The 26,053-nt window shown below is 46.4% G+C and overlaps 2 protein-coding genes across 2 annotated transcripts; both read right to left on the minus strand.

Moving 5' to 3' along the window:
• Window positions 1-186: 186 nt before the first annotated feature.
• LOC127327809 (serine hydroxymethyltransferase 4) lies at window positions 187-5,678 on the minus strand. The gene is made up of 4 exons (XM_051354603.2): window positions 4,779-5,678; window positions 3,687-4,077; window positions 3,497-3,598; window positions 187-679 (listed from the first exon to the last, which is right to left on the minus strand). Exons 1-4 carry the CDS (start codon window positions 5,661-5,663, stop codon window positions 435-437), a joined length of 1,623 nt encoding a protein of 540 aa, XP_051210563.1. The 5' UTR covers window positions 5,664-5,678; the 3' UTR covers window positions 187-434.
• An 8,739-nt stretch (window positions 5,679-14,417) lies between these two features.
• On the minus strand, window positions 14,418-24,873 carry LOC127340261 (peroxidase 57-like). The gene is made up of 4 exons (XM_051366035.2): window positions 24,655-24,873; window positions 24,415-24,573; window positions 15,082-15,086; window positions 14,418-15,015 (listed from the first exon to the last, which is right to left on the minus strand). The coding sequence occupies exons 1-4, from the start codon at window positions 24,871-24,873 to the stop codon at window positions 14,418-14,420; spliced, it is 981 nt and encodes a 326-aa protein (XP_051221995.2).
• Window positions 24,874-26,053: the final 1,180 nt, after the last annotated feature.

A 26,053-nucleotide genomic window follows, 5' to 3' on the forward strand; every position in this document is an offset into this window, starting at 1 on the left:
TGGTTCTGGTTTTGTCTTTCGAGCTGTGACCCCAAATGGTAGCAGTACGGTCAGCACGCCTCTGCGTCTGTATGAAGAACTTCTTTTGCTTGTGTTTTCTGCAAAGGACGTGTTAGCAACGGGTGCAGTAAGCTTCTTTGGGCGACAGGTTTTGTATGGGAAAATGCAAACCGAAAGGAGAAGATAGACTTGCAACACTGTGCCGCACATGCACAGTTGACAATCTTATTCTCTTCCATTTTTGATAGAAGGGATTTCTCCCCGACCTCATTACGAAAATCATAGATCACCATGTCAACCAGGTAAGAGAGAACATTTGTGGGGCGACGCAATCCCCACGGCATTATAACCGGCCTAGACGACAGAGCAACTACATAGGAGACGGCAAAAACCAGTCAAATGTTTTCTTGTCCTGCTGCATGCAAGGAAACGATTTAATCCTTGTACTTCATGCCAGACACCTCGAAGCCAGGCATCTCAAACGAGATGGCAAACTTCTGGACCTCCGCCCTCAGCTCCGCGATGTCCTTGTTCTTCTCCAGGTCCACGATGAAGTCCACGTAACGCTTGCCCCGCTGCTTCTGAACGTCCAGGCAGATGACCACAGCCTGGTGGAGGTACTCAGCGATCTGCACGAAGTCCTTCTCGACCAAGCCTCTTGAGGTCATCGCTGGTGTACCTGCAAACAAACATTTTATAAATGATGATGAAGTTAGCTGGCAGTATTCAGACGTTCCAGAAATCATTTCTATGCTTATAAAAGTAACCAGAACGTCAGATTTCTCCTAGAAAAAGCTTGGGTGGTGAGTTCATTTGTGTGGCATGTCTTCTTTTCCTCAACTGTTCCACGAGGGATAGTTTACTGATGTATGACAAAAACTGACAAGTCCTAAAGAAGGATAGTCTACTGATGTATGACTAAAACTGACCAGTCTTAAAGAAAGGTTACATGCAAGAGATACTCTAACAAAAAAAAAATGTTAAAATGTGGACCAAGCAACAAGCAGGTTCTGTTGTAACTTGTAAGAGATACTGTAAATTCCTGTTCACTGGGAAAAAAGGAGTTACCAAACCGTTCTCTTTAGATGTTATGTTTGATTTTGTTCATAAGATGTTTAAATGGTTATTTTGAAGGCATTGACATTGTTGTGGCTTTTTGAAAGAAATTGTGTTTTCCTACTTTGGATGCAGAATATTAAGTTAAAACATCGATGTTGGAACTTTGAACTACCCAGAATCCAGAAAAGGCTTGGGTAGTGACTAGTGAGTTCATCTGTGATATGTATCTAAGACTGACCAATCTTATGAAAGTTATATGCCTTTGTTTTTTTAGCTTGGTGTATTTGAAATGTCAGAATCTGGTGTGCAAGCTGGTCTGATCCTAGTGAGATGATTTGGATGGATCCAAGACCGAATTACAGGTAATGCAGATTATCACCATTGTTTAGCCTGTGATTTATCTTCCATACAACACTTGGAAATAAAGTTGACCTGCTTATTTTAAAGGAAACTTGTCCTTTACCAATAAAATATATCTTTCATTGCACTGAAGGTTTTTGGTATAGAATGCACCAATCTGTTAAATAGGGCACGTGGTAGTAACAAAACTTAAGAAATTACTGTGCTATCAACTAGACTAACTGTTTTGGTAAAGGTTGCACCACTCTGTTAAATAGGGCACATGGTACTGCCAGGGCGGCCCTAAGGGGGGGCAGGCAGGGCGGCCGCCCCAGGCCCCCGGAACCAAGAGGCCCCAAAGTCCCAGCTATGCATATGCACGGGCGGAGGAAATCTTGTGGCATCACGCCATTAGAGCAGGCAGGGGATTCCTCTTGTATCGCTGGGGATATCAGGACGAACCGTTATCCACAAATCGTTATTTGCTGCTTCTAGTGGGCTTGGACTTGGGCCCTTCTTTCCCTTTATTTAGCTCGGTCGTATTCCTTTGGCTAGAATGGGCTTTTCCCATGAATTAGCTACGAATGGTTGGTACTAAAAAAAAGCTACAAGTGGCTTAATTGGGGTGTGGCTAATAGGGTGGAAGAAACCGATTCTGTAAATGAAACATCAACTCATTTTTTTTTTAAAAAGCAACATCAACTCATTTTATCCGCAAATAATGAAAATTCAACTCACCTTTTTTAAAATTGAGCGTTGATTTCTCTAATAGTTGGCAAAATTGGAATTGCAAGCTTTTGGCAATTGTATTTTTTGGCTGCTCTGTCCCATGATTTGCAAGTTGTGCCTTAATGAATTTCGACGATACCACTCTGAGGGGCATCAAACGGTCATGATATTTAAAATTTATGTATGAATAAATAAATACAATAGTTGATTGAGTTGCATAGATGATTTTTTGACGATTTACACTCATGTCTATCAACTATTTGATATACATATGCATTTGAATACACCTTAAATAATCATTTCTAATATAATTATTATATATACTACAAATATTAATTATTTTAGTGAGTATTAAGGGGCCTTATTTTTAGCTTCGCCCCAGGCCCTGAAAATCTCAGGACCGGCCCTGGGTACTGCACTATGTTGATAACTTTTTTGACACTTCACTCTTTATGTTTTCAGTAAAAAAAGCAAGCTTCACCCTATGATTATACTTTCACCTATCTTCTGCACATTTTAGACTGTAAGGGAAGAATGAGTCTTTGATAGTGAAGTGTGATTTGTGTCTTCTTTTCAGGCACACTCTTCCTGGTTCTTGCATCGAGGACAAGTTGTTGGCATACAAACAAGCAGGACTTATGTGCTAATATCAGTAAGTACCTAATCGTTTCCATAATTCTTGAAACCAATAAAGGATTTTGTCTCACATAAGCTTTGCACATGCTGTATATATCTTAAGTAAATCAATGGATACAAGATCCAGCCTGAGGTATAGTGTTGCCATACTAGATAAGGTAGGATGCATAGTGTTGCAAGTCTATTCTAGTTTTCATTTTGATGCACAGAAATAAAATAATATTAACAAAAAAAATTCTCAACCCTCCAGGTTCTTATGAAGCAAGCAGATCTATAACTTCAGGATAATGTAAGCTCCTGAAGCTTAGATTTGCATAGCCCTTTCTAGTAGCATGCAAGTTGAGACGCAATCAGTAAGCTATCGTCACATGTAGGCTGGCTAGTTGCTTGGTTGACCTTTTAAGATACCCATAATTAACTAATTTGCACCAACACTCCTCAAAGCCACATATATGCCTTCGAAACAGTTTAGACTTACACAAGATCCTTTCATCATGAAACAGAACATCCTAGCACAGAGGGGCAGAAGCAACATTACACACGAAATATTTCATTAACAAATTCGCAACACAATGAGTTGGCCCACTTCACATGCTCTGGACGACCAATGTGAAACTATATGAATAATTTGAGTGACTTCTGGCCTACTTTATTGCAACTAACAAATAACAACCTCCAAAGCATGTAGAAAAAAAAGAGAGTAACAAAACTATATTTGGGAAGATGTACTGACCAATTCGGACACCACCAGGTGACAATGCACTGCTGTCACCAAAGACGGCATTCTTGTTGAGTGTAATGCTACTCAGATCACATACTTTCTCAACTTTGTTACCTACAATTTCAGCACACCAACTTCAGAGCAAGTTCACACTGAATGCAACCAAATAACAAAAGATGCCAAATAAACCTGCTGTGCATACCAGACAAGCCAAGAGGGCGAAGATCCCAGAGAACAAGGTGGTTCTCTGTTCCATCAGTAACCAGCTTGTAGCCCTTGCTCATCAGATGGTTTGCAATGGCAACAGCATTGGCCTTGACCTGCTGAATATAAGCCTTGAATCCAGGTTGCATGGCCTGCTTCAGGCCGACTGCCAAGGCAGCAATCTGATGGTTGTGAGGCCCTCCCTGGAGTGATGGAAACACTGCAAAGTTGATCTTGTCCTCATAATCGTAAAGAGCACCCTCGGGCTGGCCTTTCTTGGGAGGCTTCGGGCCTTTCCTGTAGAATATCATACCAGATCTTGGCCCCCGGAGACTCTTGTGGGTGGTGGTGGTCACCACATCAGAATATTCGAACGGATTAGTAGCCTCCTGTAGAATAACAAAACCATACGGTGAAACAGGAGTTGAGAATATGGTGAAACTCTTTGCAAATTGCATAGTTTCCTGCAAAATTCGTGTCAAAACTGAATGGAATTCATGTGGTTGAAAACACCAAAAGAAGCATAAATTCACTACCCATACTGCAACTTGATGGTAATTATTAGCACATTATAAGAAATACAGTATTTCAATACTATGAAAGGCTATAAGAAAATTTAAATGTGAGTATGGAATATGAGAGATCCATATTTGCAAATTTCATAGGTTCTTATAAAATTCCTGCCAAAACCGACTAGAATTCATGTGGTCCAAAATACCAAGAGAATGGTAGCAAACAACATCTCTAGTTAGCTAGGAATGCACAAACTCGCTACCTTACTATGAGGCTATAAGCAAATTTAGTGAAATATTTCAGGTCAGATCGAGGTAATTTGCAGTGGCAGCCTACTCCTTAAACATGATTATGATTACACAAGCAGGGAGCATCGACTGTTGCAATAATTTGTCAAGCTTGATGTCAACTGTAACAGATAAAGACATTTAAGTCGGGATCATGGACTATTGCTCAGATGCATACAAAGATAAAGAATGACCAGGATAAAACTTGTACGAATCATGGCATGTGCAACAAATGCAATACTGAATATAATATAATAATAATGTAAAGGCACGGAGACATCCATATATACCTGCGCGGCAACGAGACCGCTGATATGAGCCATGTCACAAAGCAACATGGCCCCGCACTTGTCTGCGATGGCCCTAAACCTGGCGTAATCCCAGTCGCGCGGGTACGCGCTCCCACCGCAGATGATGAGCTTGGGACGGAAATCCAAGGCCTTCTCCTCCAGCTTATCGTAGTCGACGTACCCGGTGTGGGAGCTGACCTTGTAGGGCAGGCTCTCGAAGTAGATGGAGGTGGCGGAAATCTTCTTCCCCCCGGCCGTGTAGTACCCGTGGGTGAGGTGGCCGCCGGAGGGCAGGTCGAGCCCCATGATCCGGTCGTGGGGCTGGAGCAGGCCGGTGTAGGCGGCGAAGTTGGCGGGGGAGCCGGAGTAGGGCTGCACGTTGACGCCCCAGCGGGCCGGGTTGAGGCTGTAGGCCTGGAGCGCGCGCGCGCGGCAGAGGTCCTCGACCTCGTCGATGACCTCGTTCCCGCCGTAGTAGCGCGCGCCCGGCATGCCCTCCGAGTACTTGTTGGTGAGCGGGGAGCCGAGCGCCTCCATGACGGCGCGCGAGGTGAAGTTCTCCGACGCGATGAGCTCGATGCCCGCGCGCTGGCGCCGCTTCTCCCGCTCGATGAGGTCGTGGATCTCCGGGTCGGCCTCCGCGAGCGGGGCCAGGCCCCAGTCGGCCACGGCGTCCATCGCGGCGGCGGCGGGAGCGGCGGGGGTGGGGGAGGCGTCGGTGGAGACGGCGTAGAGGCGGACGGGGCGGGCGGCGGCGCGGAGGAGCGGGAGGCGGAGAGCGGCGGAGGGGTGGCGGTGATTGGTGATAGGGGCGGCGGCGGGGTGTGGGTGTAAAGCGGCGCGCGACATGGGTGGCTGCGAGAGATGGTGCGCGGCCATGGCCATGGCGGCGACGCGTGAGAAGCGGAATGCGGCGGCGGCGGCGGCGGCGGATGTAGGGCACGGTGTAGGAGTCGGCTTATTAACTCGGGATAAGGGGGGTGCTCCGCTCCGGTTCGGCCCGTTGGCCTTGCTGGACCGCATCTGATATGGATCGTGCTGAGCGTCCCCCGGGGGATTTGATCAAATCCCCCGATCCCCCGGGTCCGCAGCCATCCGATATAATCGGAAATAACCGTTCGATCTTGGTCAATGATGCCCCGCGCGAAGAAATAAAAGACTGATAGGAATTTCTCTTGCTACCCCGACCTCCACACACGAGCTTGCAGCCACGTCGTCAGTGCTGTGTTTCGATTGCAGGACCGCCGCTCGCGCCGCCAGCAACGCCGCCCCGCGCCGCCAGCGCCACTGCTCCACGTTGAAAGAACCTCCACCCACGCCGGTAGCACCACGGCCCATCGCATGCAGCACCGTCATCCCTGGGTTGTAGCATCAGCCTCGGTGTAGATTCGCCGCCGGCCTCACGCGCCTTCTTGCACACGACGACGCCCCGTTTGTAGCAACCGCCGCCGCCGCCGCCGCTTGTAGCAGTTGTCGCCAACCCTTGTAGCAGCCGCCGGCGTCGATTGTAGCAGCAGCCGCTGCTGCGACATGTAGCATTGGCCGTCGCCGATGTAGCAGCCGCCGCCCTGCAGGTAGCAGACGCCGACGCCGCATGTAGCAGCAGCCGCCGCCTATTGTAGCAGAGGCCGTCGCCCATGCAGCAACCGCCGCTGCGACATGTAGCAGACGTCGTCGGCCATGTATAAGCATCCACCGCCGCCCAGGTAGCAGACACCGACGCCCGCATGTAGCAGCCGCGGATGCCCCATGTAGCAGAAGCCGTCGGCCATCTAGCAGTTGCCGCCACCTTGGTAGCAGACGCTGACGTTGCATGTAGCAGACCCCGACGCCCCTTGTAGCAGAAGGCACTGCCGCTCACAGCACCTGCTCCCGTCCCTAGAGCTCTATCGGCGTCCATGGCGGGCTCAAACTAGCGGCCCCGCAGGCGTCGCCCGCGTCGCTGCAAGAGAAGATGACGAGCTCGAGCTCACGGCGGTGGAGCCATGGCGCGCTCGCGGTGGGACGAGGAGGAGGCGGGGGAGGGAGGGCTTGGGGCGGCGCTGTGAAAGGCAGCGATCTTGCGCACGGCAGCGCATGGCCATGGTGTGCGGTTGCGGAAGAGATTAGTGCAAACGGATAAGAAAAGGAGGAGGAAGGAAGCGTCCGGAGGACGACACACGTGGGTGGGCCCCATGGGACACGCATCACTCAACAGAGGAGGAGGATGCGAGCGTTCGGTTCCCCCGGAGGATTCTAATCATTTGGTCACACATACGTATACAAAGGAATCTATAAATCTTTTTTATGGTTAGATTGACGGTCTAGATTTAATGAAAGATCATTATCTCTACATTTGTGTGTAACAACGTTTGAACTAAGATCCAACTTTATTTATTCACAAAAAAAATCCATACTTGTACTTGGTAGATAAAAAACGGAAACTCGATGTGCTAAAATATAAAGATGTATGTCGTTGACTACATTAATCTATATATGTCCGTTGTTGAGTACACGACAATTAATCATCGCAAGACAACAACAAGACAACAACAGTGTTCTTTGGGTACTAAAGAATAAAATGAACATCTCAAAAAAAAAGAATAAAATGAATACAAATATTTTGAAAACTCACTTAATTTACCAATCTTTTTCCGCTAAAACTTCACACAGACTAAGTTTACTAAACATTTATGCGGAAATTTCACCCTGTATAGGTACCTTAATTCTTCACAAATTTGGATATTTATTAGAACATCATGACGGTTTGATCACTCCCTCCATTCGAAAATAGTTTATATTCTAGATTTTCCCTAAGTCAAACATGTCTAATTTTGACCAAAGTTGTAGGAAAATGTGTCAACCTCTACTATCTAAAATCTATTTAGTACAAATTTTATTGTAAGAAGTGTAATAAAAATAATGTGTTTTTTTCAAATGTTGAGAAGTTTGACTTGGGACAAATCTTGAATATCGGCTATGAGGAAATCGACACACCGATTATACCTAAAAGATCGAGATAATACTACATGAATATATTCTAGTTAGGTATTATAAAATTTAAAATTCATATACTCACCTTGTCCGGAATTATGATGTGTTCTAAATTTGCTCGAAGTCAAATTTTGTAAAGTTTGACTAAGTATAAGAAAAACACATTGTGGTAGCGGATACATGTAATCTGAAAATATATTTTATGGTAATTCTAACAATATTTTTTACATATTGTGAATATTTATATGTTTTCTAAATCTTTAGTAAATGTTTATTAAATTTAACTAACCCAGAATGCATGCTAATTATTAACAGAGGGAGTGTTGTGGGTATACTTCATGGGTGTACCATCGACAGTGCCTAGATCCGGCAAGTCCGGGTGGCCCATAGATGATGATGTGGCATGTGGCCCATCGGGCGGCCCAGTTGCTGTTGATCCTAAAGGATGAAGTCCAGCCCAGGATAGGGAAGCCGGATCCCAACCGACCATCGGAGGAAGTCGGATCCATGGAGGCCCAGGAGTAACCCGGATCCATGGAGGCCCAGGAGTAACCCGGATCCATGGAGGCCCAGGAGTAACCCGGATCCATGGAGGCCCAGGAGTAACCCGGATCCATGGAGGCCCAGGAGTAACCCGGATCCATGGAGGCCCATGTGGAACCCGGATCGATGCGACGTAGGGAGGAAGGCAGATCCTTGACGTACACGGCAAGACCTTGTACCGTAGTTAGGCGACCTGTAATCCGGCTAGGACTCTCCATGTAAACCCTAGATCCGTGCGCCTTTATAAGCCGGATCCTGGGAGCCCTAGAGGCACGTTCACGTTCACGTTCACGTGCACGTTGAGAACAACCACAACTCATTGTAACAACGCGAAAGCGCCCAGATAATTCCAGACAAGCAGCAGTAGGCCCTGTCATCGTGCAGGTGTTCCGAAGCTGGGTAACTCGCGTACCACCGTCCCGAGAGCACTCCGCCCTATGGCCCCTACTTCTTCTCCCCCTCGTGAGGATCCCTCCTCCGAGGTACCGTCGATTAGGCAACGACAGTTGGCGCCCACCGTGGGGCCTGCGGCGTCTGGAGGCCGGAACCGGGAGGGTTCCGCCATGGGAAGCTACGACGACACCATCGCTGTGGGGCGCGTCCTTTACGCCGGAAATACGTCGATCGTCCCTCGGATGAGTGCTGGATTCCGGCAAGGCTGACCCCGTCAAGCTCTCCATCGTCCCGGTTGGCGGCATACACATCTTCATTGGGAAACCGTCGATTCCGACGGAAACGCATAGTGGTAATATGGCCCCGACGCGACCGCCGCTGAGCAGGACGCAGTCGCGAAGATCCGATCTGAGTCGCAGGAGCTTCCTAGGGAAGATTCCGCCTTAGATCTGAAAATTGCAAATTCTGGTTTTGGTAGCCGGATCCGCGCCTACGTTTTTGGTAGTCGGATCCGCACCTATGTTTTTGGTTGCCGGATCCGCGCCTGCGTTTTTGGTAGTCGGATCCGCACCTATGTTTTTGGTTGCCGGATCCGCGCCTACGTTTTTGGTAGTCGGATCCGCACCTATGTTTTTGGCAGCCGGATCCGCACCTAATTTTTGGTAGTCGGATCAGCACCTATATTTTTGTAGCCGGAGAAAAACCAAAATTTTGGAAGGTGTAACCGCACCAAAATTTTTGGAATTCGAAACAACACCCAAATTTTGGTAGGTGGATCCGCAAGCTGAGACCAGCTGCGACAATCAATCTCGCACCGGCTCGGCGGAACGCCGAAGAAAAACCGCCACGACCGACATTGACTCCGCTCAAACAGCTAAGTCCCTATTTATATTTAATATTTTAAAATTTTATGATCATGAGATTAAGATTGGTTCACTCATATCCTGAGTCTTTTACCGCTTTCACTGTTGGTCATATCTTTCCCACGATTTGCCTCGCGCTCGTGAAAAACTTTGTACTGTTTTTGCCGCTTAAGGCTCCAGTACGCTGCAAAAATTCCGCTTTCGGGCGTTAGCTTGAGTTTTCTGGCCTACACGTTTTCTGTTGTTTATATGTGGATTCCTTAGTAGTGACATTTCGGTACTTAAAACCGGCCTCTGTTTCTGAGGTTCTTGATTGTTTCGCTATTAAGCGCTATCGCCTCAGCAGATGTTCTGTGTTTAAAGTTCGCCGTCTCGCGAAAAGTCAAGCATATGAACCAGAAGAACGGATAAACCAGCACTTGCTTAAAACATATAAATTACATTAACTGTTCAAGATAGTCGAGTTTTTTCCGCCTTGACAGTTTTATGTTGTTCAACTGCTGCATAGTTTCAGCTTTAAAACATTTGTTCAAAAGCCGTTTTTGTTCCGCCTTACATTTGTTCGTTGAACATGATCAAAGAAACAATTTAATACAAATATGTTTTTATGTTTATGTATCAGGTACATGACACTTGGACGTACAACAGTCCTCGATTTAAGGTGTTTTCAAGCAGATCTAGCATCGCGCGAAGCCCCAGGAGAAGCTAGCCGGATCCAATGAGAGAAGGTTAGGCGGATCCATGGCGTGCACAGCTGGAGAAGCAGCTTGAGTCTTGATTCCGCTATGCTTAGCTGGAACCAACCCTCGGGGGCTGCGGTTTGATCTTAGGTGAAAAGTGTGTTTCCTTTCGGTATCAGTGCTGGAAATTTCCGCCTAGATGCTTGGGATTTATGCTATTCCTAAGTCACATATAAATATAAAGCTACTCTAAGAGCACCAAGCCGGATTTTCAAGAAAATTCACCTTGGCGCTCGGGGGCTACATCGATGAAGTTCTCTGAGTAACAAGCCGGAAAATTTCCACCTTGACGCTCGGGGGCTAAGTTTCTGAGCATCGAGTCTCCTTGGAGCAAGCCGGCTCAACGCTCGGGGGCTAACTAGCCGGATCCGCACCTATATATTTGGTAGCCGGATCCGCAATTATATTTTGGTAGCCGGATCCGCACCTATATATTTGGTAGCCGGATCTGCAACTAATTTTTGGTAGCCGGATCCGCACATAATTTTTGGTAGTCGGATCCGCACCTCAACTTACCGCTCAAATCACGCGAAAATGGCGCCAAGATAGGCGGAACCGTTTGAATCTTTTAAGGTTCCGGGTAACGGCGTGAAGATAAGCAAATTCTTGTCCGCAAGCAGGGGAGTAACCCGGAGACATGTTATGTACTGTCGATGGATGAAGTCCCGCAGGATGAGGGTTTTTTCCGACTGAAAGTTGGGAAAGAAGAAAATATGAAGTTAGAGCTCTTCAAGTTTCTCCGCGTTACCAATATTGCCGGAGACCATGATGGACTAGTGAGGCGGAAACAGCAGGTGAAACTCGAAGAACTCTGGGGGCTACTGTTGTGGGTATACTTCATGGGTGTACCATCGACAGTGCCTAGATCCGGCAAGTCCGGGTGGCCCATAGATGATGATGTGGCATGTGGCCCATCGGGCGGCCCAGTTGCTGTTGATCCTAAAGGATGAAGTCCAGCCCAGGATAGGGAAGCCGGATCCCAACCGACCATCGGAGGAAGTCGGATCCATGGAGGCCCAGGAGTAACCCGGATCCATGGAGGCCCGGGGAGTAACCCGGATCCATGGAGGCCCGGGAGTAACCCGGATCCATGGAGGCCCATGTGGAACCCGGATCGATGCGACGTAGGGAGGAAGGCAGATCCTTGACGTACACGGCAAGACCTTGTACCGTAGTTAGGCGACCTGTAATCCGGCTAGGACTCTCCATGTAAACCCTAGATCCGTGCGCCTTTATAAGCCGGATCCTGGGAGCCCTAGAGGCACGTTCACGTTCACGTTCACGTGCACGTTGAGAACAACCACAACTCATTGTAACAACGCGAAAGCGCCCAGATAATTCCAGACAAGCAGCAGTAGGCCCTGTCATCGTGCAGGTGTTCCGAAGCTGGGTAACTCGCGTACCACCGTCCCGAGAGCACTCCGCCCTATGGCCCCTACTTCTTCTCCCCCTCGTGAGGATCCCTCCTCCGAGGTACCGTCGATTAGGCAACGACAGGGAGTATAATGTATTGCAATGAAAATAAGAGCGGAAATGATCGATATAAGTATAATTTTTTATAAAGCAATAAAGCATCCAGCTACCAAACTCGCATAGATCCTATTTTTATCCAAACCTGCATATATACATATTTGTCACATCAAAATAAATAATAGTAAAAATATTACTAACATGCTAGAAATTATCATAGAGACATGTGACTCCGACTATCAATAGTGTGGATCCTCTTTTATTTGCATACAAGAACTATTATTTCATAATAACTCGATGTAAACATGATCACAGCGAATCGGTCACCATAATTGTCTTGTGACAGATCAGGACCGACAAATCTTGAAACTGTATTGAAGAAAATTCTATTGATAGATTATCATGTCATGTCTATACATATTATATCTGATAGATCTTCATTGAACACGTTGCATTCACTATTATTTTTAAGTTTGAACTAAATATATATATCCCAAGTAAATACACATAAATGCATGTCAATAAAAAGTAATGAAAAAATATGTGTATTAAAACATAATATCATTATATGTTGGTGGATCTGAATTATTAGTTGGAGTAACCATGTCAATCCCATAGATAGACAAGCCAATCAAAGTCTAACACATAATATGGATACACACAAATTCACCCATGCATCTTTCACCCTGAACCGGAAAATATCAAAAACCAAGTTTTGAAAAAATTAAGGGGAAATCATCATCCATTGAGGATGTTTCATTCAAATTCCTCAGTCGACCAGAGAAGCCCTATAACTCTCTGACATGCACCGTGAAGGGGAGAGAAAACTTTTGGTATATTGATTCAACTGGGATCTGAGGAACTTAGGTAAAAATACCGCATATTTAATTTGTTTGCATGTCAAATGACATTTCAGAGACCTAAAAAGAGGGGGCCCCTCTACTCTTACACGGATAAAAAAAACCCAGAGAGGCACCATATGAGCATCAACAAATGAGCACGTTAGTTCCGATACTTGCTGAAATTGAAGGGATAAAGTACAGCAAGTGAATATTTTGTACATATTTTTTCCTTCACATAGAAACATGTGTCAAGATACTACCAAAAGAAATTATAAGGTAGGCCGGACTCTTCTCAATATATTTATATATTATACTTTTCAGGATAAAGAAACATAGAGTGATGAAAGAATTCTAATAGTTTCATTTTGCATACCCATTAACGAGGATGATTATTGTCCTTTTGGTTCAAGAAGAAAATTTATCAATGTGAATAGACCGCACATGTGTGGAGCTAACATCACATGAAGCGAATTATTAAGTTAATGAAACAAAGTTCATGAAAAGATCGAATCTGAATTTGGAATGAATTGGTGCTAAAGCGAATTATTAAGTTGCTGAAACAAATTTCATGAAAATGTCAAATTTGAATTTGGAATGAGCATGTGCTAAAGAGAATTATTATTTAAGTTATTAAACAAAGTTAATGAATAGATGGAATTTAAATTTGGAACTACGGTGCTTGCCTCGCCATCTGTACTCTGGCAGCTCTTCATATAACTCCATTTTTCTTTCCTCGGTCGTGTTACTACCAGTAATAGGGAAAACCAAAGTTCTGAGCATCAATCCACAACTAGAACCTTAGAAGGATTGATACTTGAGCGATCAATCGAACAGGGAAATCAAATTTCTTAGCATTTCAGCAATTGAACGTGACTGCATATGTTTCTGCTTATAGACACGTTTTCAGCAGATATACGCTATGAGTGCAAAACACTGAGAATTTTGAGGGAAGGGAAGCCAAAACAAACAGATGAAAATTGGCATCGATGTGGGGTTATTTGGAAACGAGAGTAGACATCAATGATACAACAACAGGTAGGTGAGTGATTTTTTTTTTTTTGCGATGAACAGGGAGTTTTATTAACTTAAAACAGTATGGTCCTTTACAAGCAGCTCATCAATACACGGGGGAGCCTCAAGCCGCAAAACCGCGGCTACCGCACCCCTCTTAGCTAATTGCGCGAGCTCATGAGCCACTCTATTACTCTCCCTATTCGTATTACAAAACACGACATTACGAAAACTACGACTAAGTTGTTTAATCTCCACCCCTCTTAGGTAGGTGAGTGATTTTGTCCTTGTAGTTTCGTGGCATGTGATCTATGAAGTCAACGACGACTTCTCCGTATGTATAAGTTTTAGGGATCTAACATTTTCTGGATATATTCATCTGCAAAATGCATCCGAAGATTTGCATGTAGTCCAAGTTCCCACTTAAGTGACTGCTGTGACGTTATTTAGATGTCAAATTTGTGATTAATTTGAAAGGCTGAATGGACAAGTGCAAGATGTATACTTAGGAAGCCACAGATCTGACAAGCTCAACAATGACGACTCTCATATGATACTGTATATGAATTCAACACGAAAAAAAATCTAAACCAGAAACCATGGAACAAATGCATGGCATGTCGAACTAGTACTGTCTTTTATTGATTATGGAGGGAGTATAACAAATAAAAACGAATGAACGGAAGTTACGGAACACGTACGTATGGGGTGAAAATTGGCAGCAGATCGATGACCATATCCAGAAACTAAACCGAAATGCAATATGTTCTTCACGCAGTCGCATGGGGATCCTTGAAGGAATGATCAGTTGAACTTGTTGCAGACCCTGCGGATCTCTCCCTGCGTTCCGGTTAGGACATTGACCTCGCTTAGCTTGACGAGCGCCTGGGGGAAGAGCCAGCTGAAGTTGTCGGTGTTGGCGAGCATGTCGACCATCCACCTGGTGGGGGCGCCATTGCCGTAGAGGTTCTGGTCGACGGAGAGCACGCCGCGGCGTTTCTGCAGCATCTTGTAGAAGCTCTTGTCCACCTTGAGCGCGCTCCACTGGTCGTCCAGGAACACGACGGTGTTGTCGGTTGACGGCTTGTTGGGGCACACGTAGTTCTTGTACACGAACGCGTAGTAGGGGTCCAGGCTCGGGTCCGTGGCGCCGGCCTTGCCGCCGTAGCTGTAGAGGCGGCTGCTCTTGATGGCGCTGCAGTGCGTGACGCCCACCGTGTGCGCGCCCAGCAGCAGGACCATGTCCATCTGGCCGAGCCCGAGCTTGCTGAAGAAGGCGGTGGCCTGCGCCACCGTGCTCTCCGGCCCCGGCAGGTTCACGTCGACGGCCTTGGACTGCCGCCTGTCCCTCCGCCCGGTGCGCACCGCGTAGGCGTTCCCGCCGGCCAGACGGACCGCGTCCCTGGTGGCGAGTGTTGAGTATCGTGATTATTTAGGAAACAATAGATAGTGTAGGATTCTATTCTACCTTGTCTTGTACTCCAAGTAGATCATTGTACTCATATATATTGCCCATGAGGCCCAAGCAATACAACAACGATTCCACCAATCTTCTCCCCGCAGTCACAACGTAGCGACGTACCTAGGGTTCGTCCGCCGGTCCAGTTGATCGGCTGCCCTAGACAGTCTTTTTCCCGATCACTTGATCTGGGTTTTTCTCTCTCCCGCCGGTCGCTTTGATCGGCGTTTACTTTTTGGTTTTCCGATCTACAGATCGGGTTGTGTCGCCCATCGCCGCCATCGACCCCGCGCGCCTCTACTTCGACCTCGGCGCGCCCGGCCGGCCTCTACTCCGACACGGTGGCCACGCGCACCATGGCGGCCCGTTAGGGCCAATCGCCGTCCGCACATCGCCTTGCCCGTCGCCCTACGCCGGCCGTCACCGCCCTGCTCCGAACGGGACACCTGCAACGCCCCATCCCGGCGGCCTCGCGCCATGCGGCGGCCAATCATAGCCGCCCTACGCACGTCGGCCCGCCCGTCGATCTACGCCGCGCATGTACGGCCGCTCTGCCGTCCGTCCTCGTCGGCCTCATCTCGGACTCCGTCGCCACCCCGCATCCACCGAGCGGCGTCCTCGACCTCGCGCGCGATCGGCTTGATCACCCGCTCGCCGCCGCGATCCGCCTCATCTACGCCGCACGACCGACCTGGCCGTCGACCGTGCGCGCCTTCGCAGGTCCCATGAAGAGGGTCATAGTTCAGCGCGCCCCTCTACCGATCGAGCATCGGGCTGCCGCTGCGTCGCCCCGTCGGGCCGCAACGCCGCCGCCCCGTGGTTCTCACCGCGGCTGCATCGACCCGCGCACTGCCGCTTGATACGTCCCCGACGTATCCATAATTTTTGTCGTTCCATGCTTGTTTTATGACAATATTTACATGTTTTGCTTGCACTTTATGATGATTTCATGCATTTTCCGGAACTAACCTATTAACGAGATGCCACAGTGCCAGTTCCTGTTTTCTGCTGTTTTTGGTTCCAGAAAGGCTGTTCGGGCAATATTCTCGGAATTGGACGAAATCAACGCCAAACCTCCTATTTTTCCCGGAAGGCTCCAGAACACCGAAGAAGAGTCGGAGAGGGGCCAGGGGGCCACCACACCACATGGCGGCGCGGGCCAGACCCTGGCCGCGCCGGCCTAGGGTGTGGCGCCCCCAGGTGCCCCCCTGCGCCGCCTCTTCGCCTATAAAATCCCTTTCGACCTAAAAACGCAGTACCAATTGACGAAACTCCAGAAAGACTCCAGGGGCGCCGCCACCGTCGCGAAACTCCAATTCGGGGGACAGAACTCTCTGTTCCGGCACCCTGCCGGGACGGGGAAGTGCCCCCGGAAGCCATCTCCATCAACGCCATCGCCTCCATCATGCTCCGTGAGTAGTTCCCCCATGGACTACGGGTTCTAGCAGTAGCTATGTCGGTATACTCTCCTCCATGTACTTCAATACAATGGTCTCATGAGTTGCCTTACATGATTGAGATTCATCTGATGTAATCGGTGTTGTGTTTGTTGGGATCCGATGGATGATACATTATGATTAGTCTATCTATAAAGTTTGTGAAGTTATTGTTGCTGCAATCTTGTTATGCTTAATGCTTGTCACTAGGGCCCGAGTGGCATGATCTTAGATTTGAGCTCTATAATTATTGCTTAGATTGTATCTACAAGTTGTATGCACATATCGCTGTCCGGAACCAAAGGCCCCGAAGTGACAAGAATCGGGACAACCGGAGGGGATGGCGGTGATGTGAGGGACACATGTTTTCACGGAGTGTTAATGCTTTGCTCCGGTACTCTATTAAAAGGAGTACCTTAATATCCAGTAGTTTCCCTTGAGGCCCGGCTGCCACCGGCTGGTAGGACAAAAGATGTTGTGCAAGTTTCTCATTGCGAGCACGTACGACTATAATTGGAAAACATGCCTGCATAATTAATAATCTTGATGTTCTATCTTAATGCTTTGATTCCTATCAATTGCCCAACTGTAATTTGTTCACCCAACACTTGTCACTTATTGGAGAGTTACCACTAGTGTAGATCGCTGGGAACCCCGGTCCATCTCTCATCATTATATACTTGTTCTATATGTCATTGGAAGTAGTATCAACTATTTTCTGGTGCCATTGCTCTCATATTGCTATTCTTGCTTTGTATTCTTGTTACTACTGCTCTCATATTACTGCTACTTTCACATCACCCCTGTTGCTAGTGCTTTTCCAGGTGCGACTGAATTGACAACTCAGTTGTTAAGGCTTATAAGTATTCTTTACCTCCCCTTGTGTCGAATCAATAAATTTGGGTTATACTACCCTCGAAGACTATCGCGATCCCCTATACTTGTGGGTCATCAAGACTGTTTTCTGGCGCCATTGCCGGGGAGGCATAGCTCTACTCATAAGTTCACCTGGGGAGTACACTCTACCTCTCTCTCTGTTTTATTTTATTTTATTTTGCTTAGTTTACTTTTTCCTAGTTTACTTGTGCTTAGTTTATTTCTGTCTAGTATTATTTTGCTTAGTTTACTTTTGTCTAGTTTATTTTTGTCTTGTTTTACTTTTCTCATATACCCAAAAATCCATAAAAATTTGAAAAATCGAAAAATTAAAAACTGTTGTTATGGGAGAACCAACAACCTACTTGGAGCTTATAGAATGTTATAATAGTTATAGAGAATCAAGAACTGGTAAAATAATGAGTGCTATGATAGAAAAATTGAATACAATGGCTAGAATCTTGCTTAGACGCCATGATATAAACTGTTGCTCTAAAGAGGACACTAAACATCTTAAATTTCAATGTGGCTTTAGTGAGGAATTTTTAATTAAGAACTATAATCGGAATTGCTATATTCATTATGGGTTCGAAGAGGTAGAACAATTTGTCTTATTTATGGGAGCCTCCGAGATAGAATCCTTCATGGTTGAGAATTATGAAACTTGTGCTATTTGTAAGGACCTTAAAGATTATGTCTCTACTATCCTTAATTCTTGCATAGAATGCTACAGTAGGAATCCTTATATCCTTGATTATAAAGAGAGACACATTAATGCACAAGAATGCACTCACAATTTGCAGGAACCGGTGGAAGAAGAAACTGATGAACCTGAAAGCTCATTGGATGAAAAAGAGGAGGAAATTGATGAACCTGAAAGCTCATTGGATGAAAAAGAAGAGGAGAGCGACGAACAAAAGGAGGAAGAATGGATTAGCTACCCATGCCAACCTTCTAATGAGAGTAACTCTTTATCTCTTACACTATTTGATTGTCCTCCATGCTTACCGAAAGAGGTTGAATGTTATGTTCCTGTGGATTCTCTTGAAATATTCCCTATGAGTAAAACTTGTGAGAATAATTATGCTACTATTATTTATGATAATCCATGCTACTTTGATAAATCTTATGATAACGCTTTGTTTGTGCCTGATGTCGAAATGCATGGTACTAAAGAATTTTGCTTAGCAAATGTTTATGATAAAGCTCTAGATGATGGTCCTATGTTACTTGATACTATTAATTGTACTACTAATGAAAATGGGATTGGAGAGTCCTTGACTTATTCTATGAGTCCCATATCTCTTGAGATTGATCAACTACCTTGTTATATTATTAATAAAAGTAAATTTGAAAGTTTTTATTCCACTATTCTTGAACTTGATAAAAATTATGTGTTTGGAAATCATGAGAAGCATGCTGCATGTGATAGTTATATTATTGAGTTTGTTCATGAAGCTACTGAAAATTATTATGAGAGAGGAAAATATGGTAGTAGAAATTTGCATGGTACTAAAACACCTCTCTATATGCTTAAAATCTCAAAGTTATTCTTGTTTTATCTTCTTATGCTTGTTACTTTGTTCTTCATGAATTTATTTGTGTACAAGATTCCTTGTATAGGAAGCATGTTAGACTTAAATGTGTTATGGATTTGCCTCTTGATGCTCTCTTTTGCTTCAAATACTATTTCTTGCGAGTGCATCATTAAAACTGCTGAGCCCATCTTAATGGCTATAAAGAAAAGCAACTTCTTGGGAGATAACCCATGTGTTATTTTGCTACAGTACTTTGTTTTATATTTGTGTCTTGGAAGTTGTTTACTATTGTAGCAACCTCTCATTATCTTAGTTTTGTGTTTTGTTGTGCCAAGTGAAGCCTCTAATCGAAGGTTGATACTAGATTTGGATTTCTGCGCAGAAACAGATTTCTATCTGTCACGAATCTGGGCTGTTTTCTCTGTAGAAAAATCAGAAAAATATGCCAATTTACGTGCGTGTTCCTCAGATATGTACGCAACTTTAATTAGTTTTGAGTTTTCTGATTTGAGCAACGGAAGTATTTTATTAAAATTCATCTTTACTGGCTGTTCTGTTTTGGCAGATTCTGTCTCTGTTTTTTGCATTGTCTCTTGTGGACTTTAAGCGAGCTTTTCTAGACATAGAGAGCTGTAGCTAATATTTTATTGAGTTCTTGCAATGTGCCACTACAGGACCAAGGTGGATTCAAATTTTTTGAGTACTAACCCCTCTAATGAAGTTTATAAGAAGTTTGTTGTGAAGGAAGTTTTCAAGGGTCAAGAGAGGAGGATGATATATGATCAAGAAGAGTGAAAAGTCTAAGCTTGGGGATGTCCCCGTGGTTCATCCCTGCATATTTCAAGAAGACTCAAGCGTCTAAGCTTGGGGATGCCATGCCCAAGGCATCCCCTTCTTCATCAACTTATCAGGTTCCTCCCCTGAAACTATATTTTTATTCGGTCACATCATATGTGCTTTACTTGGAGCGTCTGTGTGTTTATTTTTGTTTTGTTTTTGTTTGAATAAGATGGATCCTAACAATCCTTGATTGGGAGAGAGACACGCTCCGCTTTTTCATATGAACACTTGTTCTTCGTTTTACTTTTAATGTTCAATGAATAAAAGTTGGAAGCTACAATATTTATCTTTATTTGGTTGGGAAAAGAAAATGCCTCATATGTCTTGAATAATTTGATACTTGGCAATTGTTATGAGCTCTCAAGTAGATCATAAGTTTTTGCATGTAGTTTAAACCTATTAGTGGAGAACTACCGTAAAGCTTGTTAAAATTGGTTTGCATAATTGATCTCTCTTAAGGTCTAGATACTTTCTAGTAAAAGTGTTTGAGCAACAAGAAAGACAATGTAGAGTATTATAATACTTGCGATATGTTCTTATGTAAGTTTTGCTGTACCGGTTCATACTTGTGTTTGCTTCAAATAACCTTGCTAGCCTAAGCCTTGTACTGAGAGGGGATACTTCTCATGCATCCAAAATCCTTGAGCCAACCACTATGCCAATTGTGTCCACCATACCTACCTACTATGTGGTATTTCCTGCCATTCCAAAGTAAATTGCTTGAGTGCTACCTTTAAACAATTCAAAATTTATCACCTCTGATTTGTGTTAATGTTTTATAGCTCATGAGGAAGTATGTGGTGTTTAGCTTTCAACCTTGTCATTTACTTTTGACGGACTCTCACATGGACTAGTGGCACATCCGCTTATCCAATAATTTTGCAAAAAGAGCTGGCAAAGGGATTCCCAGTCCCAAATTAATTAACTTAAATAGACACTCCTCTATGGTTTGTGATTGATGGACGGCACCCGAAGGATTCGGTTAGCCATGGCTTGTGTAAGCAAAGGTTGGGGGGAGTGTCATCATCATAATAAAACTAAAATAAAAAGGCACTCCTTCATAGTATGAGATTGTTGGCAGGCACCCGAGGATTCGGTTAGCCATGGTTTGTGAAAGAAAGGTTGGAAGGAGTGCCACCCAAAAATAAAAATAATTCATGGGAGCCGCTCTTGAGAATCCGGTTGGCGAGGTAGTTAGTGTACCCATTACCATTCGTTGACAACAACAAACACCTCTCAAAATTTTACTTTTATGCTCTCTTTATATTTTCAAAACCAAAGCTCTAGCACAAATATAGCAATCGATGCTTTCCTCTTTGAAGGACCATTCTTTTACTTTTATGTTGAGTCAGTTACCTAATTCCTCCCACCTTAGAAGCAAACACTTGTGTTAACTGTGCATTGATTCTTACATACTTGCATATTTGCATTCATCATATTACTTTGTGTTGACAATTATCCATGAGATATGCATGTTGAAAGTTGAAAGCAACCGCTGAAACTTATATCTTCCTTTGTGTTGCTTCGATGCCTTTACTTTGAATCTATTGCTTTATGAGTTAACTCTTGTGCAAGACTTTTGATACTTATCTTGAAAGTACTATTCATGAAAAGTTTTGCTATATGTTACCTACTTGTTAGCAACTATAGATCATTGCCTTGAGTCACTTCATTCATTTCATATGCTTTGTAATAGTATGATCAAGGTTATGTAAGTAGCATGTCACTACAGAAATTATTCTTTTTATCGTTTACCTGCTCGGGACGAGCAGGAACTAAGCTTGGGGATGCTGATACGTCCCCGACGTATCCATAATTTCTGTCGTTCCATGCTTGTTTTATGACAATATTTACATGTTTTGCTTACACTTTATGATGATTTCATGCATTTTCCGGAACTAACCTATTAACGAGATGCCACAGTGCCAGTTCCTGTTTTCTGCTGTTTTTGGTTCCAGAAAGGCTGTTCGGGCAATATTCTCGGAATTGGACGAAATCAACGCCAAACCTCCTATTTTTCCCGGAAGGCTCCAGAACACCGAAGAAGAGTCGGAGAGGGGCCAGGGGGCCACCACACCACATGGCGGCGCGGGCCAGACCCTGGCCGCGCCGGCCTAGGGTGTGGCGCCCCCAGGTGCCCCCCTGCGCCGCCTCTTCGCCTATAAAATCCCTTTCGACCTAAAAACGCAGTACCAATTGACGAAACTCCAGAAAGACTCCAGGGGCGCCGCCACCGTCGCGAAACTCCAATTTGGGGGACAGAACTCTCTGTTCCGGCACCCTGCCGGGACGGGGAAGTGCCCCCGGAAGCCATCTCCATCAACGCCATCGCCTCCATCATGCTCCGTGAGTAGTTCCCCCATGGACTACGGGTTACGGTATACTCTCCTCCATGTACTTCAATACAATGGTCTCATGAGCTGCCTTACATGATTGAGATTCATCTGATGTAATCGGTGTTGTGTTTGTTGGGATCCGATGGATGATACATTATGATTAGTCTATCTATAAAGTTTGTGAAGTTATTGTTGCTGCAATCTTGTTATGCTTAATGCTTGTCACTAGGGCCCGAGTGGCATGATCTTAGATTTGAGCTCTATAATTATTGCTTAGATTGTATCTACAAGTTGTATGCACATATCGCTGTCCGGAACCAAAGGCCCCGAAGTGACAAGAATCGGGACAACCGGAGGGGATGGCGGTGATGTGAGGGACACATGTTTTCACGGAGTGTTAATGCTTTGCTCCGGTACTCTATTAAAAGGAGTACCTTAATATCCAGTAGTTTCCCTTGAGGCCCGGCTGCCACTGGCTGGTAGGACAAAAGATGTTGTGCAAGTTTCTCATTGCGAGCACGTACGACTATAATTGGAAAACATGCCTGCATAATTAATAATCTTGATGTTCTATCTTAATGCTTTGATTCCTATCAATTGCCCAACTGTAATTTGTTCACCCAACACTTGTCACTTATTGGAGAGTTACCACTAGTGTAGATCGCTGGGAACCCCGGTCCATCTCTCATCATTATATACTTGTTCTATATGTCATTGGAAGTAGTATCAACTATTTTCTCATGCCATTGCTCTCATATTGCTATTACTGCTGCTGTGTTACTGTTACTACTGCTCTCATACTACTGCTACTTTCACATCACCCCTGTTGCTAGTGCTTTTTCAGGTGCAGCTGAATTGACAACTCAGTTGTTAAGGCTTATAAGTATTCTTTACCTCCCCTTGTGTCGAATCAATAAATTTGGGTTATACTACCCTCGAAGACTATCGCGATCCCCTATACTTGTGGGTCATCACCGCTGCGTCGCCCCTACGGGCCGTCGCGCCGCGGCGCGCTGTCCACGCCGCCGCCCCGAGGCCGTTCCCACGGCTGCCCCGACATGCGTGTTGCCGCTGCGTCGCCCCTACGGGCCGTAGCGCCGCGGCGCGCTGTCCACGCCGCCGCCCCGAGGTCTTCCCCGCCGTCGCCCCGACATGCGCGTCGCCGCTGCGTCGCTCCTTCGAGCCGTAGCGCCGCGGCACGCGGTCCACTATGCCGCCCCCGCGCGTTGACGTCTTCGTGGTATGCGGCTGCGCCGCCTCCTAGGCGCGAGGAACCCACCGTCCGCGCATGGTCTTCGTCAAGCTGTCGGGTTCTTCGCCTACTTCGAGCATCGACGCCGTGCCCTAACCCTAGCCGCCGCCACGGGTCGTCGTCCACTGCCGCAGCCGCCTCCAAGCCGCCGCCGCCGCCCACGCCGCCGCTACCTGCGCCGCTGCCCTACCCCGCAGCCGCGCCCCCACCCCAGCCGCCGCGCCCTCCTCCTCGTGCGCCGCCGCTCCATCGCCGTCCACCTCTTCATCTACTCCGACCACCGCGGATGTTGGCCTCGGCACCTTCTACCCCATGCCGGATGGCGCCGCAATCGTCGTCGAGTCCTTCTCTACGCATGCCCGGTGCTGGCAACACCGACGCGTGCCTTCGTCCACGACGTGTCCCCGGGCCCGGCAAATCCGGCGCGACGCCTCGTCAACATCGACTTCGTCCGTCTATGCATGCCCAGTGCTGGCAACACCGATGTGTGCCTTCATCCACGACGTGTCCCCGGGTCCGGCAAACCCGGCGCGACGCCCCATCAACACCGTCTTCTTCCCGGCGCATCACTACCTCAACACCACTGCGCCTACATCTAACTTGGCGCCTCCTTGCGCCCGCGGCTCCACGGCGACCAACTCGACACCGGCCACCCCGACTCGACATCGACCTCGGCATCTCTCGCACGGCTACCTCGACCACGGCTACACCACCCTACGCTCTCGGCTACCTCGACCTCGGCACAAAGGGCTACCGCCTTGCTTGAGCAACCTCGCCGGCTTCCACTCCAGCCACAACATCCGCGATGTGTCGACCGTTACGACTGTGGTGGGGATGTCCATTGGCTCCGCCTTCGGATTCTTCTCCAGTCTCATCGTCTACGTCGCTACGTTGTGACTGCGGGGGGATGTTGAGTATCGTGATTATTTAGGAAATAATAGATAGTGTAGGATTCTATTCTACCTTGCCTTGTACTCCAAGTAGATCATTGTACTCATATATATTGCCCATGAGGCCCAATCAATACAACAACGATTCCACCAATCTTCTCTCTATCCTTCTACAGCGAGGATCTCGATGTCGGAGCAGGAGACGACGCCCGGGCACCGCTTCTCGAGCTCCGTCTTGACGTCCGCGATCAGGTCGTAGCCCTTCACGCTCAGGTTCGGCGGTGCCGTCTTCTCCGCCCCCGGACCGTCGATCAGAAGCCCGCCGTCGCAGCCCTACACAGATATGACAATCAATCATTCAAATTATTAATCTATGGAGCAATGCATGGACTATTACGCAAAGAGTATACATACATTGACGCCGCACTCGTGGAACTGCAATCGCAGCAAGTAGGCGGCGACGGCGGGTTCACGGGAGAAGCGGGCCTTGACGACGCCCTGCACGATCGCCTCCACGTCGTTGGCGCCACACTTGCCCTTGTAGAACCCATTCTGTAGCTGCGCCTGAGTGGTGGTGAGGCCCAGCACGGCGAGTGCCACCGCTAGCATAAACGTTGCCCTCGTGTGCGCCATTGGTCGCAGCTAGCAAGCTTTTCGAATGGAACAATGGCTGCTGTGCTTGAGCTAGTAATGGAGGTGAGAGACAGATGGCGTGTGCCTAGCATACTTATAGCTGGGTTACATGCATGCATGGCCGCGCACTCACCCATTCTGGCCAGCTTGTGGAATATATTGCTTGCGTTGATTTTTTTTTTTTTTTTTGGTAATGGAGAGCACGTATATCGATCGATCGACATATGCGGTCGGGCCGAATCGTTTTCTTGCCCAGCGCTATACTGTGGGCGCTATACTGTGGGCATGCATGATGTATATATACAGGTTGAATTTCTGAATTTTCTATGGTCGTATAGCCAGCAGATAATGAGCCCTTCAATATTTTGGCCGTACGCCTGTACAGTCTCCCTCCCATACCTCTAACAGTCTAACTGACGAACCAACGAACAGAGAAATCAAATTCAGAGTAATCTGTCATGTTAAAGAACAGTTAGACCTGAAGGGGCAAGAAAAATATCCTAACACAACACACTTCACCAGTAGCAAAGATCCAAACATCATAGTAACAACTACATAAGAGTCTGATTTCATAAACCCAACGACAAGAACATGGGCATGAGGCGACGGTCAGATCTATCCTACACCCACCGGATGCTGATGAAGTCGTGCGTATCACCATTCCTTCTGCTCCGAGAGAAGATTTTATTGCATGGGCTCATAAAAAATCCGGCGTTTTTTCAGTCAGAAGTGCATATAAACTGGGATTACAAATACAAAAAAATGAAAAGCAAGAAGCAACGAGCTCCATGTCTGACGGTGACAGATCTTTATGGAAACTGATATGGAGTGCAAAAGTGCCACCAAAACTGAAAGTGTTTGGCTGGAATCTTGCCTCTGATACGCTTGGCGTGCAAGTGCACTGATGTAGTAGAAACATGGATGTACTACCCACATGTACCTTCTGCGGAATGGAACCTGAATCGGCCCATCACGCGTTGGTGACCTGCTCAAAGTCAAAGGCTCTAAGAAGTTGCCTAAGGGAAGATTGGTCTCTACCATCTGAAAGTATGTTTCAGCTCCGGTGTGGACTGGGTGCTTATACTCCTGAATCAATGCAGCGATGAAATGAGATTGAAGTTATTATTCTTATGGTGGCGATCTTGGCATATAAGAAATAACTCGATCTTTGACGACGGAA

The sequence above is a fragment of the Lolium perenne genome, chromosome 1 (assembly GCF_019359855.2).
Source record: "Lolium perenne isolate Kyuss_39 chromosome 1, Kyuss_2.0, whole genome shotgun sequence".
Classification (NCBI taxonomy): domain Eukaryota; kingdom Viridiplantae; phylum Streptophyta; class Magnoliopsida; order Poales; family Poaceae; genus Lolium; species Lolium perenne.